Raw genomic sequence first — 17,863 nt, forward strand, 5'->3', positions numbered from 1 at the left:
AGTCCTACTTGTGACGTTCCTGTTGTACATATAGCTTTACGGCTACATGCTGCCTCAAAAGAAAAAGGAATTTGCAGCAGATGTTAAAGTTTTTCATCAGTACCAGATAGATCCAATCTCCACTGAAGCCAATTCCCACTTTGCTTTCCTGTAGGACCTGCAAGGAGATTGGATCCAACACTAGAGGAAGAGGATCACGCTGCCCCACAAACAGCAGGGTAGCTATGGAACAAGAACATGAGGTTTGGCCCAATGTCATGAAAAACATTAGTGACAATACTTTTCTTCTGAAACAACCATTCTGTATTCTTCTTAAAATATGCCACGGAAATAAGTTGTACCCAATTCTCACTACAATGCTTCCTTAACAAACTCTAAATGTTAAACTTAAATGAGAGGCATTTCATGCAATCTGAAAAATATTCAGTTCAATTAAAAATAATTGATGCATGGTGAAATAATTCTTCCCAAAGCTGCTGTAAAATCTTCAAAAAATAAAGCTACTTAATAATTTTCATCTCCTACAGGCTAGAGAGAAGCATTATTGCATATTAAAAATTGGAGTGTGGTTTTCCCAGAGGTAAAAGAAAGTTATTAAAACAACCTATTTATTGTTGATATAACTATCCATTTGTGCTACACAAAAAGTAACAATTTCAGTACATTAAAAGAAAAGCTAATTAAGGCATAATTAGTATTTTCTATATTTTGATAATTAAGGGTTAGTTGGCTATTTCTTTTCAAATTCCTATTTGATGTACCCCAACAACGCCTTTAATGAGCAGCTAACACTATTGAATCCCTGATGGCTGAGGAGTTTAGTGACCACTACTACATTACTTTCATTTATCACTGCCTCTTTACCTATAAATTAAAGTAGCCCTGTAGCTATGTTGATCTACTTTATATCAATTTCTTCATCCATATCAGCTGAATATGTATGGCATTAACCTCATTTACTAGTTTGGAAAAGCTGAATTAAAATGAGATCTAATTTCTAGTGCACAGAACAATTTCAAAACTGCCTGCTAATTTCCACCACCTGTCAGTGTTGTGATCTTCACCTCATTGTAATGAAATAAAACAGTATATATATTTTACAGCTCAGAAGAGGATAATCATTCATAAGTGTTAAGATATCATTAATCATGAAGACACTAGGACCCAGAATCTTTTATGAGATGCACCACGATCCAACACCTTCACTTGCAAAGGTCCCCACTAAAATCAGTGGGACTCCTGCAGATCTCTGAGTCTTAGCATGTGCAGGGTGAAAGTAGTCAAAGGCTTCTAGCGATGATTTTTTTTGGTTTTGGTTTATTTTTTTTCTTGTTGTTTGGTGGCTTTTTCTTTTTTTTTCTTTTTTCTTTTTTTGGCTAGGTCATGCTTCTGTGGCTGCAGGCAATGTAATCAAATATACATATACTGAAGAAATAGCAAACTAACATAAGTCAACAGAATACATGTTACACATTAGAAGACAAACCCCTGTTCAGAGCTTAGATGATATGTGGTTACATGTGTTTTTTGCTTTTAGCTACTGCAAATAACATAGCAAGGAAATGATATTTTTCCTCTCCTCTAAACACACTGTAGCCTAAATTCTAAACCCTCCAGATATTTTTTTTAATCATAATGCAGATTTACCTCACATGTCAAGTCTATAATTTAAAAGCTTTAAAAACACATCCAGATGTGATCCTAAATATTAATCCAGTAACATATTTATACTAACCACATAAGCAAAAAAAAAAAAAAAGTACAGGATAGCGCAACAAATTCTATTTGCATCCCCCATTCTACTTTAAAATCATGCTTCAGCTTGTATTTGTAAAGGTTCCTTATGAAACATTAATCCACTTTCCTGTCCTTGTTTACTCTTACCTGCCCTAGTGTAAAAAACAGACCTGTTTCCACAGATTGCTCATCTGATGCACCTGAAGATGACGACATCCACCTCTCTTCATCTGTACATGGGGTTGTTTCCCGGAAGTAGCAGAGTCAGAACTATAACTCCTACTTTTCTGCCTTGGGTCCCTTTCACTTTTATTTAAGGCTGGAGCAAAGCAAAAGCATGGCTTGCTGGAACACCCAGTGATCTTCACTTCTACAGGCAGCCCTCAAACTACTGCCAACTGGTAGGTTAAAATTACCTCCAGAATACTCAAAACACAGTAGGGCTACTGTTTGATTAGAATGAGCAGAACAACAACAAAAAAATAATTGCTTTGTGGTGGAGCAAAAATGTTACCTGAATACATTTAAATTTAAGTTTTAAACTATTTAAAGAAATACCAGTAAGTTATTTTTCACATACAAAACAAACCCCAAACTTGCAAGCTTAACTATTCTGATTAGTATCATGGGTGAGATTTTCAACAAACTGCTTTGCTTATAAAAGCTGAAAACAGAACTCCAGCAATCATCTGTAATCGGGCTCTGCTGAAGAGCACAGCTCAGTCTAAAACATTTGCTAGTACTAACGTTATTTTCACACGTTCCAGTTTTGACCTCTACATTTCAGGAATGGCAACAGTAAACTAAAGGGATAAATCTAGTTAAATAGCGCCACATGCTGTAGAAAGCACACATGACAAGTGCAAAATTAAGGAAGATAAAATTCTTAGTCTGTTAGAATGTAAAGAAAAAAAACAGTGTGAGATGATCTGCAGTTCTACACCCTAATTCTAAAGCCTATGTAATATTTATTATACAAATAATAAACAAATTTGTTATGTAGAATCACTATAATAATCTAAACATTTTATTTTTTACCATCTGAAAGCATTCACACCAAACCTGAAGATGCAAAGGAACTAGCAGTAAGAACGTTATTTCTGTATATATTTTTCAAGAGCACACTGTAAGAGCAACTCTTAATTGTACCTTGAAAGAGTTCTTCAACCAGAACAATCTTTGGAATAACGTTATTATAAGCTGCACAGATACAAAAAGCTGAAAGACGCGCTGCTAGAAGTCATGACTCCTAGACCCAGGACTCCAGATTATGCAGACCCCTTAGCATTAAACTAAACTTCAAGTTAAGAAATTTTAGTAATTATCTTCAATAAGGTGAATTTCCTGTGAAATATTAACCAGCAAAGCTTATCCATCAAGTTACACTTGGATCTGCTCTTGGCAATGGCACACTACCAGTTGGTCAGAGCACCAAACGTGACCCCCGGTGCCATGAACCGCCGCTGCAGCCTCTCCCCAGGAGGGGGTTCCCAATAGATGCAGTTTCAACCACTCTAGGGAAGGTTATGGACCCCTCCCAGTGCTTGTCTCTCTTGGTGGAAAAGGAGGCAGGTTCTCCATGTTCAAAGGTACTGTAATACCTGTCACCCTTATTACTCATATTATTTCTCCATTCAAATAGACTATAATGAATTACTGGGAACATACTGGGCTAAAATAAAAACCTGACATGATAGAAAAAAAATGTGTATCAGTGGTTGATCAACATAATGCACAATACACGGGAGGACTCATTTTCCCCCTAAGCATGCTTTATTAGCTAAGCCACAGCACACTACCATGGCCATTTATAATAGTCTTATCACAGAACATGAGATTAGACCAAAGCAGGACTTCTCATTTATTCTGTTCTTCATGGAAGAATGAATTAAGTACACCTAGACTAAATCAAAAGTCCCCAAATCATTTTGGGTAGCTTTCATCAACACCCTGCTATTGATATAATTAAAAAGCTTTCCTGAAGTCTTCCTTGCTAAAAATTAAGCCTACTACATCACCTTTCCCTTAGAGGACACTGTAAGCATCTATCCACTAGGATTCACTAGGATTTAGAAAATAACCCTTCATATCCTTGATTTGTGTCCTACCCCAAAATTCTTTGCTAAAGGAAACCAAGGCAGCTGGTTCTATACAGATAAGAAGATATATTTATATAACTTATTTGTGTTGTCATACTCTCCCATTTGTCTACATTTTTATCAAAGGCATGGTGCCCACAACTGGACACATTGCAGGTGAAGCCCCAGCAGAATCAAACAGAACTGAGTTAAGAACCTCCAGCTCCTGACATAACACTCCTACTACTACATCCACAACGAGATATTTTCTTCTGTGCAAAAGCAACACATACTGCTGAGTAACCCTGCCTGTAAAACACTCATCTCCACAGCATTCTATGAAATAATGATGCCCGGTCAGAGATTTGCCATTGCTAGTCGTAAGCCTAAATTTTCATTCCGAAGTGTGGCGTTTGATCAGTGTTTTCAACTTTCAGGCTATTTCTGCAGCTTCCAAAGATCCTTCTGAATCCCAATCCCGTCCTTTGTGATTATATTTCTTCCCAGTCTAGTGTCACTTGCAAATGTAAATAAATAATTGTACAGTTGTTCATGTGTTAATCATATCACAAAAGAAGAGTCGCTCAAAATCATGTTTTCTTTAATTAGTAATGTGTTGGATGTCAGGAGGCAGATTTCAGTGCAGTATTACACGACTTATCCTAGTGGCTTACAGTGGCACGCTCATGACAGAGCTGCCATTGTTTTGTAGGTAACTACTAGAAGATTAAAACTACAATTTCAATACAGCACAACAAAGTGCTTTTCCAGCCAACTTATTTTCTACTACCCTGCCAACATCTAAATCAGCAATATGCCACAAAAAGATCATTCTACATCAGCATTAAAACAAAATATATATTGGTAGACAGACAAATATCAATAGTGCTATACAGTACCAAACAATCCTGTCTCGTATTTAACATAAATATAAGATATATATTCATTCACTGCTCTATCTAATTCAAAAGATGGTATCTTGATGTATTATTTTTGTATTGGAAATATAATGGTACCTAAAGGATATTACAATATCACAGAAGATATCTCCAAGGTTTTTCTATTCTTCCATAGACGGCAAGCCCCAGTGGACTGTTTAGTAAGAAAGCATTTATTTACCTAGCCATTTTCCTTCTATAATGAGTTTGCTTTTATAATATGCACACATTTAAAAATGAGTTAATTAATGAACAAAATTAATATATTCATATGACTTGTTCTACAATTTCATTCAACCTTCTGTAACCATTGTGTGCTTTTCTGTATGCAAGCATACGATCAAACAGAGAAATACTTCTAAAAATTATTTCAACATGGCTGAAGCAAGCAAAATTTCCATTACCCATTCTGTAAATAAAGCCATTCAAGCAATCCTGAATATTTATATAAATGTGTATTAACTTAGTCATTTGATATACGTCTAATTTTTCTGCTTCCAAGTGCGAGCCTTTTTATTGCATATTTGTAGATACCTGCCAGCAAGACAGAGTATCAGAGGATTTACAACTGTGAGGGTAGAATGCCATCTGCTGCTACACTTGCTGTTACAGCAGGATAAAACCAGAAGAATCATCATACAAGTGCTGCCTTCTGTTGCTTTCTTAGCCATAAAATATAGACAAACATCTCTTTTTGTTTTACTAAAAATTAAACAAAAACCCCACAACATTTACACAGTTTTTGTTGTATGATCAGTTAAAAATCATGCGATGTGAACCACAGGATTCTATGAATGCAAATGAGAAGCTGTTTTATCAGACCTACTAGAGCAAAACAAAAAAAAGAAAGTGTAATTTGACTGCAAAATAAATTATGCTGGTAGATACTGTAATCAAACTGCAAAAAAACACATTTTGAAAATGCATTTGTATGAACTAAGCAGAGTTGCTAGACTAGATCTATTTAGAAACACCCCTTGAACTATTATGCATCTTTGCGAATTTTTCACTTTCCCAGGCCGGTCACATGCAAGACGTAAATCATAACCAAAGGCAGAAAACAGAACATAATACATTGCCAGTTTGATTCATGTCCACTTATGGAATGGGGAAAAAACCAACAGAACTACCACCAAAAAATGTTTTCTTAAATTCAACCTTGTTTTCCCCCATGTCAGTTAAGAGTTAATTCTTTCTGATCTAAGTGCTCGTCAGTAAATCAAATGGAAACATTAGTTAGCATTTTACTCAATTATTTTCTCAGCATTTAACTTAATAATTACTCAGCATTTAACCTTCCACACACAATGCAGCCACAGAGGTAGTCTTACGGTCATTCAAAACACGTAAATTCGTATGTACAGAACTCTGGTGTGTCTGGCAAACAATCAAGTATTGCTTTTTTGTTTTTCCTCTTGAGAAGGGAGCTCCAGGTGTGCAATGCTTCACCCACACTCCAATTCTTCTTCCAGCCTTGCCTAATGAAGGATGTGATGCCTAGGTATTCAATCTCCTCTAACAATCTGTTATAGCATGCTATACATTGACTTGACTTCTCCACACAGTTAGCATCCCAGGCAGTCAGACTACAAAAAGATTAAATCAAAACCCTCAAAACCGATCAAAACTGGACAGAATGACAAAATCATCTGGGAATTAGAGATGAGAATAACAACTACTTTGCCTCTGAATTGCCATCAGTAGGAGTTTTCCTAGTGAAAATACCAGGAGCATGCGTACATTTGCACTCTGTACCTTCTGTTACTTAGCATTACAACACTGCACCATGTTTAAAAACAACAAATCAGCTCTGACAATTGAAAGGAACACACTGCTTTTATGAAAAAGTAATTCAGTATAGTGCAAAACTTTATTTTTAATTTTAAGTGAGAAACCATTCAATAAAGTTAAAGTACAGTTCAAACCTGAAGGAATAAAAGAATTCTTGAGATTGGGACTGTAATACAGAAGTAAAAACAGATCTCAGTCACTGTCACAATTCTTGCTAAAGATTTGCTTGGGGCTCCAACCCAATTCTCTCGGTTTTTCTCAAGATCAATTGATCTCATCTTACTGACATTCTCTTTATAACATCTATATTATGACTGTCCCCTACAGTTAAGGTGAATTAACTGCTGCTTCTTCAAAAATGCATCTTACTTTTTCCTCTTCCCTATTTAAAATGCAGAAAAGCCAAGTAATGAGAGAAATACAGTGGAAACCACATAAATGAGTAACTGTCAAAAGAACAGAACTATTAAAAGAATAAATCTTGTGTACCCAGCTGTGAAATATAACACAATATAGCAGAACCCAGCTAAATGTTTGAAATAAAAAATTGAAATGCAAAGTAACCTAAAATTGTTTAATGAACATAGCTGTTAAAATATTAACTCCTTGCATGCTGAAACTCAAGAGCATACATGATAAGGAAGCTTGCTCAGATGAACATCACACCAGTAAGTTACCTACCTATCCACCTGTCCAATCAACCGCCAGCTAAGCTCCACAGTTTATAAATGTAGGATATATTGGCAGGTCCATTGCTGCACAGGCTTTTCTATTTCAATTTGCATGGTTTACAGTAAATGTTTACCTTTGAGGTGTGCTGAAGCTGGTCCCCCACATAGGTCTTGCGAAACTGATCCAAGAACCACAGAATTGCCAGTTCTACTTTTTCATTACTAGACTGTGGTAACTGGGCATCCATCAAAGATATGAGCTGAAAAACTCTTTAATGACAGAAAAAAGAAATTTTCAGGAAAAACTCTCAGGTTAAATGATATTGTAACAGCTAATTTCTTTAGGAAACCATCACGCACTTTTTGTTTGCCTAAGTATCTTCTAGGATTGTGTTCTGTTTAGATGCTAATTATGCTAATTGACCACTATTAAATATAAACATAAACATAATGCTTTTCTAATTACTTTGTCGCTTAAATTTTCTCAGATGCATACGTTATTCTGTGGAGAGTTTGTAAAATATTTAATTTCTTAGAGCATTAATTCCAAGCTGAAAGAAAAATATTGAGAAGCACAGGTCACAAACTGCAAATGCTAGACAAGAGTTGTTCAAGTTCCCTGGAAGCTGAATTTTGTATTGTATTTAGAAATAAATTTATACATGCAGTATGTAACACACTGTCTGCATCAATTCTTCCTACTTCAGTCTCTCTTAAAACATCAGGACAAACATGTATTTTCTGATCGAAATCCTTACACAGTACATGTCTCCTTACTAGGACTGATTTCAAAGAATTGACTTCAGCTTTTATCAGCTAAGAGTATTTCAGCTTTTTTAATTTATTTTTTTTAAGTCATAAAATTATTCTCACCTTTTCCCAATGCTGAAATATATAGTAACTCGATTAGAAGTCAACAGCTACTTCATCTCTAAGCCTGTATATTAAAACCTCTCACTATTAATAAAAACATAGTAGAAGACTGCTAACACCACACAGCCCCAGGGTAGATTAGGAAGGCAAGAAGCAAAGGAGAAAATGTAAAGCTTTTTATCCAATTCTAAACTGTGTGCCCTTTTTCATGTATTAGCTAGTGGATGTAAATACCAGGATCAAAGATGCATGCCCTTTTTCACATGCTTCTGGGCATAAACAAGGATTAAGGAAGTGTTTGGTACATTCGTGGTGTTTACCTCAAAGAATATATGTAATTTACAGTAATCCCTAGCACACGCCTTACATTAAAGTTTGCATGATGGGGACTACAGCACCCACATTTTTTAAATCCAGAGCCTCATTTTTTATTCCAAATTCTAGTATTAAAGTTAGCCCAAGTTTTCAGTGGTTGACCAGCAGTTCCTTTGCACTCCTTCACTTGCAAGACTCCTCATTAACATGAGGAAATAGTGCAGAAAATAATAAATAACCATACCTCACAATTACAATAAATGTTTGTGTACAAGCACAGCACAAAAATGAGAACAGTTAGCTACCCAGGCATATCTAAACACTGTTTATAGTAGTAAGAGATGTATTTGCCTTTAAACCTCTTCCATTTCTCTGAAGCATCATTTTGAAATGATGGCCTTAATGACGTCTTCATTACTCAGGATGATGACAGAGGGAAGATGAAGGCAATTGTAACGGTCTCAGTCCACAGAAAGTCATACAGTCCTTGAACACCCACCATCTAAAAACTGGACAAAATATCAGCTGATACTGAAACATCACCAAAAAAAAATAATCAGCAACACTTACCGACAGGACAATTCTCCATCCATGGCATCATGTTCATCAGTACTAGTGTATGTCAATCGTCCCCCCACAAAAGTACCCACAAAATAGACAAGCCATGCCAGACGCCCTAATGTTAAAAAGAAAAAAAGAACAGTTACTGATGATAAACCATTATGCTAGCACAATACACTTCCGTAAGGTATCAGCACTTTTATGAGGTATCAGACTGTGGAATACTGTCAAGAAAACGGTTAAGTTTCTCCCTTCCACTGATTTAAAACCTATCCAGACAAATTAATTAACAAAAAGTTCTGAAGAGAACTGACAGATCAACTAGAACAGCCTGTTAAACTGGATGCATTTATAAACAAAACGCCGAAGACCTAAGTCAAAACAGAAATTAAGCAAACCCAGCCTGGTAAGGATTAGACATGCAATTAATCCAGTATCTTCACTTGCCTGCTACAAATTATTTCACAGGACAGAACACTTGTATCTACAGTGGTGCAATAGCATCTGCTCATGGCATTAGGAACTGGTTGAGACTTTCTACAGTTTGCTTAGTTTCTTATTTGTATTTCAAATAAAGAATTTATTGTAATATTCAACTAATAACTCCAATTTTGAAATTGAAAAACAGTTTGCACAAAAGATTTTTTTTTCTAAGTCAGACATATTCTTCAAGAAGAGAATCTGTAAACCACCATTAGTTTTGGAAGTCTCAGTGGGCTGTTTCCTAAAAAAGTTTGAAAGACAGAGGTCATACATTTCAAGCTATGTCATCATTCCTTCTTATCTTGCAGATTATTTAGTTGTCACTTTCCACTAAAGCACCAATGGATCCCAGCAGGGTACCTTAAGGGTACAGTACAATGTAAGGGTCATGTCTGTAAAGCTTAGCTCCTGCAAACTCAAGGAGTTATTTATATCTCATGTATTTTGTGCAGACTTTTAAATACTGAAATCCAGCTTTATAAAATACGGAACTCAAGTTTACAAACACTGAACTCAGAATCAGTTTGGCCTCTCTCTGCTAGACACTCTCTCTGCTCACCACCCCACTGCAAACCTGGATTATTTTAACCTCTTTGGCACATTATGGTGTAATACCTTTCATCTTTGACCTACCAATACCTAATCGAGCCATGCAGATTCCTGCCTCAGCTTTCTAAGCTGTGAATCCAGTAAGTAATGGTATAGTTTCTCAGCAAAGATGCAGTATTTCTCCTAAAGTAGTGTCAGAACTAAGACTCAAATACCAACGTAGCATATAGACCTGCGCAAACTGCAGGATTCCCCTAAAGGTTCCTTCCTCAACTAAAACACACGGAGACTACAGAACAGTAAAGCCACTTTTAGGCTCAACCTTCATTTGGCAAAAAGTACTTTGTAATAAATTCAATTGAAATTGAAAATAACAATAGTGAAGACAAGTAAAACGAAACAGCTTCCATGCAAGTTAAATCAAGTTACAAACAAGGGTTTGCAATAACTGGGAGATTTACATAAGCTAGAAGATGTCTTACCCTCATTACTAGGATTTTACCAAGTGATGACAGCATAACTTACAAGAGTGAAGCCAGTACACACAGATGAATGAAGTGTCTTCAGAACACATTTTGAAATTTAACATAAAGAAAAGACTACAGATAAGCAAATGTGGTCTCATTACAACTTTAAAACATTCTGAGTATTTCTATGCATATATGGGGACTGCTACATGCAGAGCATTTGCCAAAATCTTGGAGGTTTTACATCATGTTTGTTTCACATTCTCTGATAATCAACCTACTCTCCATTCACATAACATTAAATGGCACTCAATTTCTTCAGGTTTTGCATTGCTTTTTTTTGGAAACCCCAGAAATGAGATAAAAATGAATGCGCTAAGTCCTAAGCTCCTTAAATTAGGAACCATTAATAGTTCTGAGATGTTCCAGCATCGTTACGGCCTGAATCTGGTTTATTACATATATTTACATATACTACAAAACTAAGACATCCTGTTTCTGTCACAGGTATATAGGACAGTGTATTCTACACATATAAGTTCTGTAGGTAGGAAAAAAGCCACTACAAAACAAAGATGGTATGATCAAATCTAAACTAAATGATAATGAAGAACATGGAATAACATGCAGATGATTTCAAGACAAGTATTGGGAAGTATTCAGGTTTATCTTAAATCTCAGTCCTATTTTAAAATATTTCCACACAAATAGGTATGCAATGAGTTCTGAAGCAGAAAACACTGTGACAAGGAACAAATGTTGACTTTTGAGATGAGACTTCTAAACGAGGAAGACTTCTGAATATCTTCATACATTGTTGCTGTTCCATTTGCAAATAATAATAATCTGAAGGGGCAGTTGATACTGTCCTACAACAAACATATTTGCCTGTTGATATCAAGACCTTTGCTTCATCACCAACAGGACAACAGTTCCAAGAAAAACCTCATCAGACACACCACAGACTGCAGTACCAACAACTGTTAATTTAGCACACGGAGACTAGCATCATCACTAGCTAAAGACTGAGGAGCTGAACTAAGAGAACAATTGGTACTCACATGAATTTAGCATTAACAGCTGCCAAAGAATGGCCATTTGGAGATGGTATCAAAAAGCAACTATGAAGTGGTGCTGGCTAGTTTAAAGAGCAGAACAATCACTTTGGCCAATAACTTCTTTATAAATAAAATCCTGTCTTCCGTTTTACAAATTGCAGTAGCTCACGTGTAATTATACGATGACACTTGATGATTTTCTGATGCATCACTGTTCCCTCCTCTCTTAGCACAATACCAATTAAAAGATATAACTTCCTTCCCTCTTTTAGACTTTCACTGTTTAAAATTTTCAATGCATTTGCTTTTGCAGCTACTTAGACAGAGGATGTCTTTTCTTTCAGAAAATAATTATTGCAGTAATAATCTGTAATTATGGTTTATAACAGCAATAATCCCAAAGAAATCAGTCATTACCATAGATCACAAGTAATCATTAACTACTGTTAATGACCCATTTCTTGGTGATTATTGTTTTAGTAAACCATGACCACATCACTACCGATACCAAGTACAAGTCGGTATAATAAAATGGGATCTTAATATTATATTAACATATTTTGCAACATTAAAAGCCATTAAACATCTGAATTTAACCAAGTATATCTAGAGGATGTAGCAGTTATCATTCATTATGAGCACAAATGTTTAGTTTGCAGCAAAGAAACAAAATTTAAACTGCGTCAAACGTTTTCTAATGCATAAAGGCAGAGTCTCCAGAGCTCTGATACTGAGAGATTCCAACCAATTCCTTCCTTTTGCCCCCCCTTACTGGGTAATAGAGTATAAATTCAGACTGCAGCTAGTCAATAAAACCAGGTTATTCAGTGAAAGTTCTCCCACAAAGTTGCTAGAGACATGGAAGAAAGGGATATACATAAAATCAGTTAAGTAGGAGGTTTTACATAAACTAGTGAAAAATGAGCTCCTACACAGAAGAAAATCTGTATATTCAGATTGTCAACAGAAGAACAGCAAAATAAATCACATTTAACAGCATGCAGAGAAACAGCTGTATTGTGCAGTAACCTGTCTCACCTTCTCAAAACAACACCACTTATCCATGTAAAGATGCCACAGCCATAAGATAACTATATTAGGAAAGATCCAGTAGTTATAAAGACAATTTAAGTGACACACAGCGGACCAAAATAGGCATGAAAAAATGTTAGAAGTGCTACTTATTTTTACAACTTCCACTACAATATAATACTCGAGTTTCTCAAAAATCAGAGCTATTTAAAGTAAATTAAGGGATTTTTAAGTAACTTTAGTTCACAGAAGGATAAATGCAAAAAGAACAGAAGTTAAGATCTTCAGTTTCAAAAACTGTTCATCAAGTTGCAGCTGGTTCCCATGAGGACACCTGGGGCACTAAAATGTTGATTTTCAGAAATTAAAAGTTTTTACAGCTCTCATGTCTATATTCTAAAGATGTAACAAGATATTAAATACATCAACTGCCAATACATCTATTTAACATAAAGACAACCGGTGGAAATGTGGTGCAAGGTTACTTGGAACATGAATTTCTCGTTCCAAAAAAGATGTAGGGACATCTGCCATATGATTACTGCTGCTTCATATGCAAGGATATTTTTATTAGCACATAAAACACAGTCTAAAAATTAAATTAAATACTAACCTTCCTGGACTGTGATTTCTAATGGATTCCTACTAGAAGAGTGCAATAGTTTTTGGTAGTTTTGTGCATTTTGGTCAAACAACTGTACAAGAAGTGTACAGGTCTTTTCATATTCACACCTGCTAACTGTGCACAGTTGCTCCAGTTGTTGGAAAACTGTTGCTGTATCATCCAGTGGATCTTCTAAACCATCTCTGGAATAGAGACAAAAAGTAACCACTTAGCTGCTATTGCTTGAAAGCTGATTCTTTGCTTTCCCATCCAGACCTTGCACCACTGTCACCCAACTGCTGAACTATCTGTGAAAACCTTCGCAGCTGGCACACACAGCAGACAGACACAAGATCTCATTTGCTTTATATACACACCCATACACATCTACACCACAACAATATTCTATTTGCACCTTCCTCTTAATGTATAGTTCAAAATGCAAAGAACTACAAGGCAGAGAGGAGATGAAACTGGCAGTATAAACACAGAAAGGTAAATCCTGAAGACCTGAGGTCTTCTGTGCCTGTCTGAATACTAACAAGCAGCACATTTTTCAGAGGATGATGATGGGAAAGAATGGAATACATGGCAGAAATGGATTTTGCATATTCATCAAATTAAGCACAAGACCATGATACCAAAGCCAAGGAGCAAGCTTCAGTAAAGTTCCATGCAGCTGCTTTATTACAGGTTCTGCCGCAAGCAAGCTGTGACCCTACAGAATGCCTGGAACAAGAAGACCAATAGTTCTTGCCCTAAAGTGTACCTATACTCTTTACACAAATCACCGTAAGAAAGGTTTATTCATTAGAAAGTTACTCTTTTGTAGTCTTCAGAAATGCTCTACTGGATATAAAGCATCTGGGACTGGCGCTGTTTAACATCTTTGTTGGTGACATGGACAGTACAATTGAGTGCACACTCAGCACATTTGCCAATGACACCGAGCTGTGCAGTGCAGTCAGCATGCACGAGGGAAGGGATGCCAGCCAGAGGGACCTGGGCAGGCCTGAGAGTGGGCCTGTGTGAACCTCATGGGGTTCAGCAAGGCCAAGTGCAAGGTCCTGCAGCTGGGCCGGGGCAATGCCAAGCACAGACACAGGCTGGGCCGAGAATGGATTGAGAGCAGCCCTGAGAAGGACCTGGGGGTGTTGGTGGATGAGAAGCTTGACCTGAGCCAGCAGTGTGCGCTTGCAGTCCAGAAAGCCCCCCCGTACCCTGGGCTGCACTAAAAGCAGTGTGGCCAGCAGGGTGAGGGAGGGGATTCTGCCCCTCTGCTCTCATGAGACCCCGCCTGGAGCCCTGCGTTCAGCTCTGGGGCCCCAGCACAAGGACATGGATGTATTAGAATGAGCCCAGAGGAGGCCACAAAGATGATCAAGGGGTTGGAGCACCTCTCCTATGCAAACACGTTGAGGGAGCTGGAGTTGTTCAGCCTGGAGAAGAGAAGGCTCCAGGAAGACCTTACAACTGCCTTCCAGTATCTAAGGGAGGGCTCCAGGAAAGCTGAGGAGGGACTCCTTGTCAAGCAGTGTAGCGACAGGACAAGGGGTAACAGCTTTAACTAAAAGACGGTAGACTTAGAAGAGATGTAAGGAAGAAATTCTTCACTCAGAGGGCAGTGAGGCACTGGAACAGGCTGCCCAGAGAAGCTGTGGGTTCCCCATCCCTGGAAGTGTTCAAGGCCAGGTTGGATGCGGCTTTGAGCAACCTGATTTAATGTGAGGTGTCCCTGCCTGTGGCAGAGGGGTTGGAACAAGATGATCTCTAATGTCTCTTCAGCCCAAACCATTCTATGATTGTTGGATCCCATCTTCACATAAAGGAATGTAAGCGTGACTTTGCAGGGTGAACACAGCGCTCAAGAGAAAATCAGTCACGCAGGCTGTGAAAATAAAGATCTACACTGTATCTTAAAAACAAACAAAAACAAACAAAAAAGCTGAAATCTCAATACTTAGGCAACACTTTACAAGTATAAAGGCTGTGAAGTTAATGAACTCACTGACCTTGCAACGTCTCACATTTTCACATTCACAACGTTTCAGTAGTTGGGAACTACTTCTTTCCAATAAGATGTGTCTCCTTGATATTAAAATGTTAAGTCATAATGAGGATGGAGGTATCTTTTCTTTGATCTAGCACCCACCAGACTTATTCAGACTGGTCCCCTCTGCATACACATGGATTAATGTGCCCCAGTGCTAATACCCAAACACTGAAAGATGTAAAACAGCTGAGAATCCTTCTCTGTCTTAAGAACCAGCTGGATGGCCCCTGAACACGGGGTAATGTTTTCAACCATACTGGTGTGTACAGAAAACGGTCATTCCAGAAAACAGGACTTGTTTGCAAAGATACCAATTAATGTCCTTTGAGCAAAGAGAAGGAGTCTTGTGGAATCAGCTCCCAGATGTCCCATGTTTCTCAAGAATGGCCTAGACATTTGACATTAAAGTGTGGACTAGATATTACTGTCTACAGAAATACCACAACAGAGGACCTTAATCACAGAAGAGAGTATGACAATACTAGGAAGATAAACAAATTACTTACAGCTGAGAATGGTTACACACAGAATTATTAAGACTGCTTTATGAACGACACAAACTGGTCTAAGATCAGTACTCTCCTCGTCTTTTTTCCTGTTGGCTTTTTTCACAGATTAGAAAGTTTACTCCTCCAAAGAACCAAGTAACAAGAACATCCAGAAGAATCCCTTGTCAGTGCCAAACTGAAAGAAACTGAACTTTCAGTGCTGTTGAAGACAGTAACATACTTTGATGGAGCTGCTCATGCAAGATGGTGCAATCCAGAAGCTCAGACCTGACTGCTTCATGTCTGAAAGCCGATATGGAGCACACCACTCAGTAGGGGAGAAAGCTGAGCCAAGAAGTTTCACCTTGAGAATACATCACAGAAAAGCAGAACCGAGAAGATAACTTTAAAATGCCAAAGAAGTTTAGTCTGGTTGAGAAAAGACCGGATAAAACTAACTGTACATGCAATAAGTTGCTTGCTCTTCCATGTCCTAGCACTGGAACAGTGGAAGCTCACAATTTTGAACCATTAGGAAGTCAGCCTTTAACACAACTATGGTGATAACCTCAGGCAAGTAACACCAACTATAGCTTTGTCACTAAGAAGTGAGATGACAGGTGACATAAATTGCAGACAGAAGATTTTGGCTAAGCTGAGACAAAAGGATAACAATGGTGAAGCTAAATGTACTTCCTCACACAAACAGAATAAATGACATCATTTCAGCAACTGAAAACTGAGAAGGAAAAGCAGATGTGGCTTGTTCTGCAGTCCCGCAGTCTGACACAATATCTCTGTAGTAGGAATTCATAAAAGCCCTCAGAGAAAACTAAATCCTTTCAGCAATCTAGACACTTTTTTATTATTTATTTATTATAGTGTGGATTACATGATACGCTTAACGTATAGAAACAGATATGAGCTAAGACATTAAGTTAGACAATTTCAATCTTGCCACTCGAGCTTGTTCTACTTGGCCTGACGCTTTCCTATGCATGGAGTTTCTTCTGCTTTCCCTCATTACTTTACACTCCACAGGCCTAGAAAGTGACTTATGTAGCAGTACACATAAACAGGTCACAGGTGAAAGAGTTAATTTAGATAGTCTTCAAAAAAAGAAAGAAAGGAAAGGCTTTTTCAAAATACAAGGACTTTGAGAAGAAAACCAACTAGAACTTACAGTTGATTTTGGCACAAATAATAGGCAAAAGGAATAAAACAGTATCCACCAATTAAGATAATCTAAAGAAATCACTGCAGTATTGTGTACATAGATTTTAAACATAACCAAAATACAATACACCAATAAATCAGAAAACATAACATTCTCTATTAAAAAACTGCAATTACGAGTTTACCTTATAACTACAGGAACACAATCCAGTCTAGAAGTAATATAAGCTTTTGTTATCTCAGGTGCGTATGTGTCTAAGAGGTGGGGTTCTGCCGTTTTCACAAAAGGTACAGATGCCACCATTCTTTGCCACAGAGTTAGCAAATAATGAACACTGTTTGGAGCAAACTCCCAGTGCTATAAGAAAACAAAACACACTTCTGTTAAAGCATCCCAGTGTGAAATTTTAGTTGTGAAACTCAATGTTTTTATCTTTAGCAGTCTTATTCATTCACACAACTGTTGAAGAACCCAGTCAGAACTGAAATATATAATGGCACACATCACAGACTACATAGTAATTGCAGCATGGTACTTGCAGGGTCTCCCACCTCCCTCAGGTGAAATCCACAACAGGAAGCTCAGAGTGAGGCCTAGATCCTTGGTACATGGTGAGATTTAATTGCTGTAAAAGGGCCATTCAAAAATCCTAACCATTGAGTAGGGAACTGTCTAGAGCGACCCAGTAGGGAATGTAAAGTACAGAAATGCATCTCAACTTTCTCTTTTCTTCCAAGTTTATAGAGCTGCAAATGGCCATTCAGGAATTCAGAGGCCAAAATCTTCTCCTAAAGGTGGTTATCTGCTACTGCTGTTCTGAAGATTAGAGAAAGACTCTGGAGGAAATGTAAAAATAGCAATTGCAGTATTACTCAGTGAGCATGCATTTCGCTTGATGCGTTTCAAAAATAAATCTCTTAATTTTTTTTTTTAACACTGAGAATCTCGACCCTGTCTTTCACGATCATGTCCTCCCTCTGTCTTTCTC

General features: G+C 37.4%; 1 protein-coding gene across 7 annotated transcripts in view; it reads right to left on the reverse strand.

Annotated features, from left to right (window-relative positions):
• Nucleotides 1–17,863, reverse strand: part of RANBP17 (RAN binding protein 17) — a 159,250-nt gene that overhangs the window by 123,552 nt on the left and 17,835 nt on the right. For all 7 annotated transcript variants that reach the window (XM_048064754.2, XM_048064755.2, XM_066977084.1 and 4 more), the window contains exons 11-14: nt 17,060–17,232; nt 13,167–13,360; nt 8,974–9,079; nt 7,350–7,485 (exon numbers count right to left, since the gene is read on the reverse strand). In XM_048064754.2, the coding sequence (XP_047920711.2) occupies nt 7,350–7,485; nt 8,974–9,079; nt 13,167–13,360; nt 17,060–17,232 (609 nt within the window). The remainder of the gene's footprint in view (nt 1–7,349; nt 7,486–8,973; nt 9,080–13,166; nt 13,361–17,059; nt 17,233–17,863) is intronic.

The sequence above is a fragment of the Anser cygnoides genome, chromosome 14, assembly GCF_040182565.1.
Source record: "Anser cygnoides isolate HZ-2024a breed goose chromosome 14, Taihu_goose_T2T_genome, whole genome shotgun sequence".
Classification (NCBI taxonomy): domain Eukaryota; kingdom Metazoa; phylum Chordata; class Aves; order Anseriformes; family Anatidae; genus Anser; species Anser cygnoides.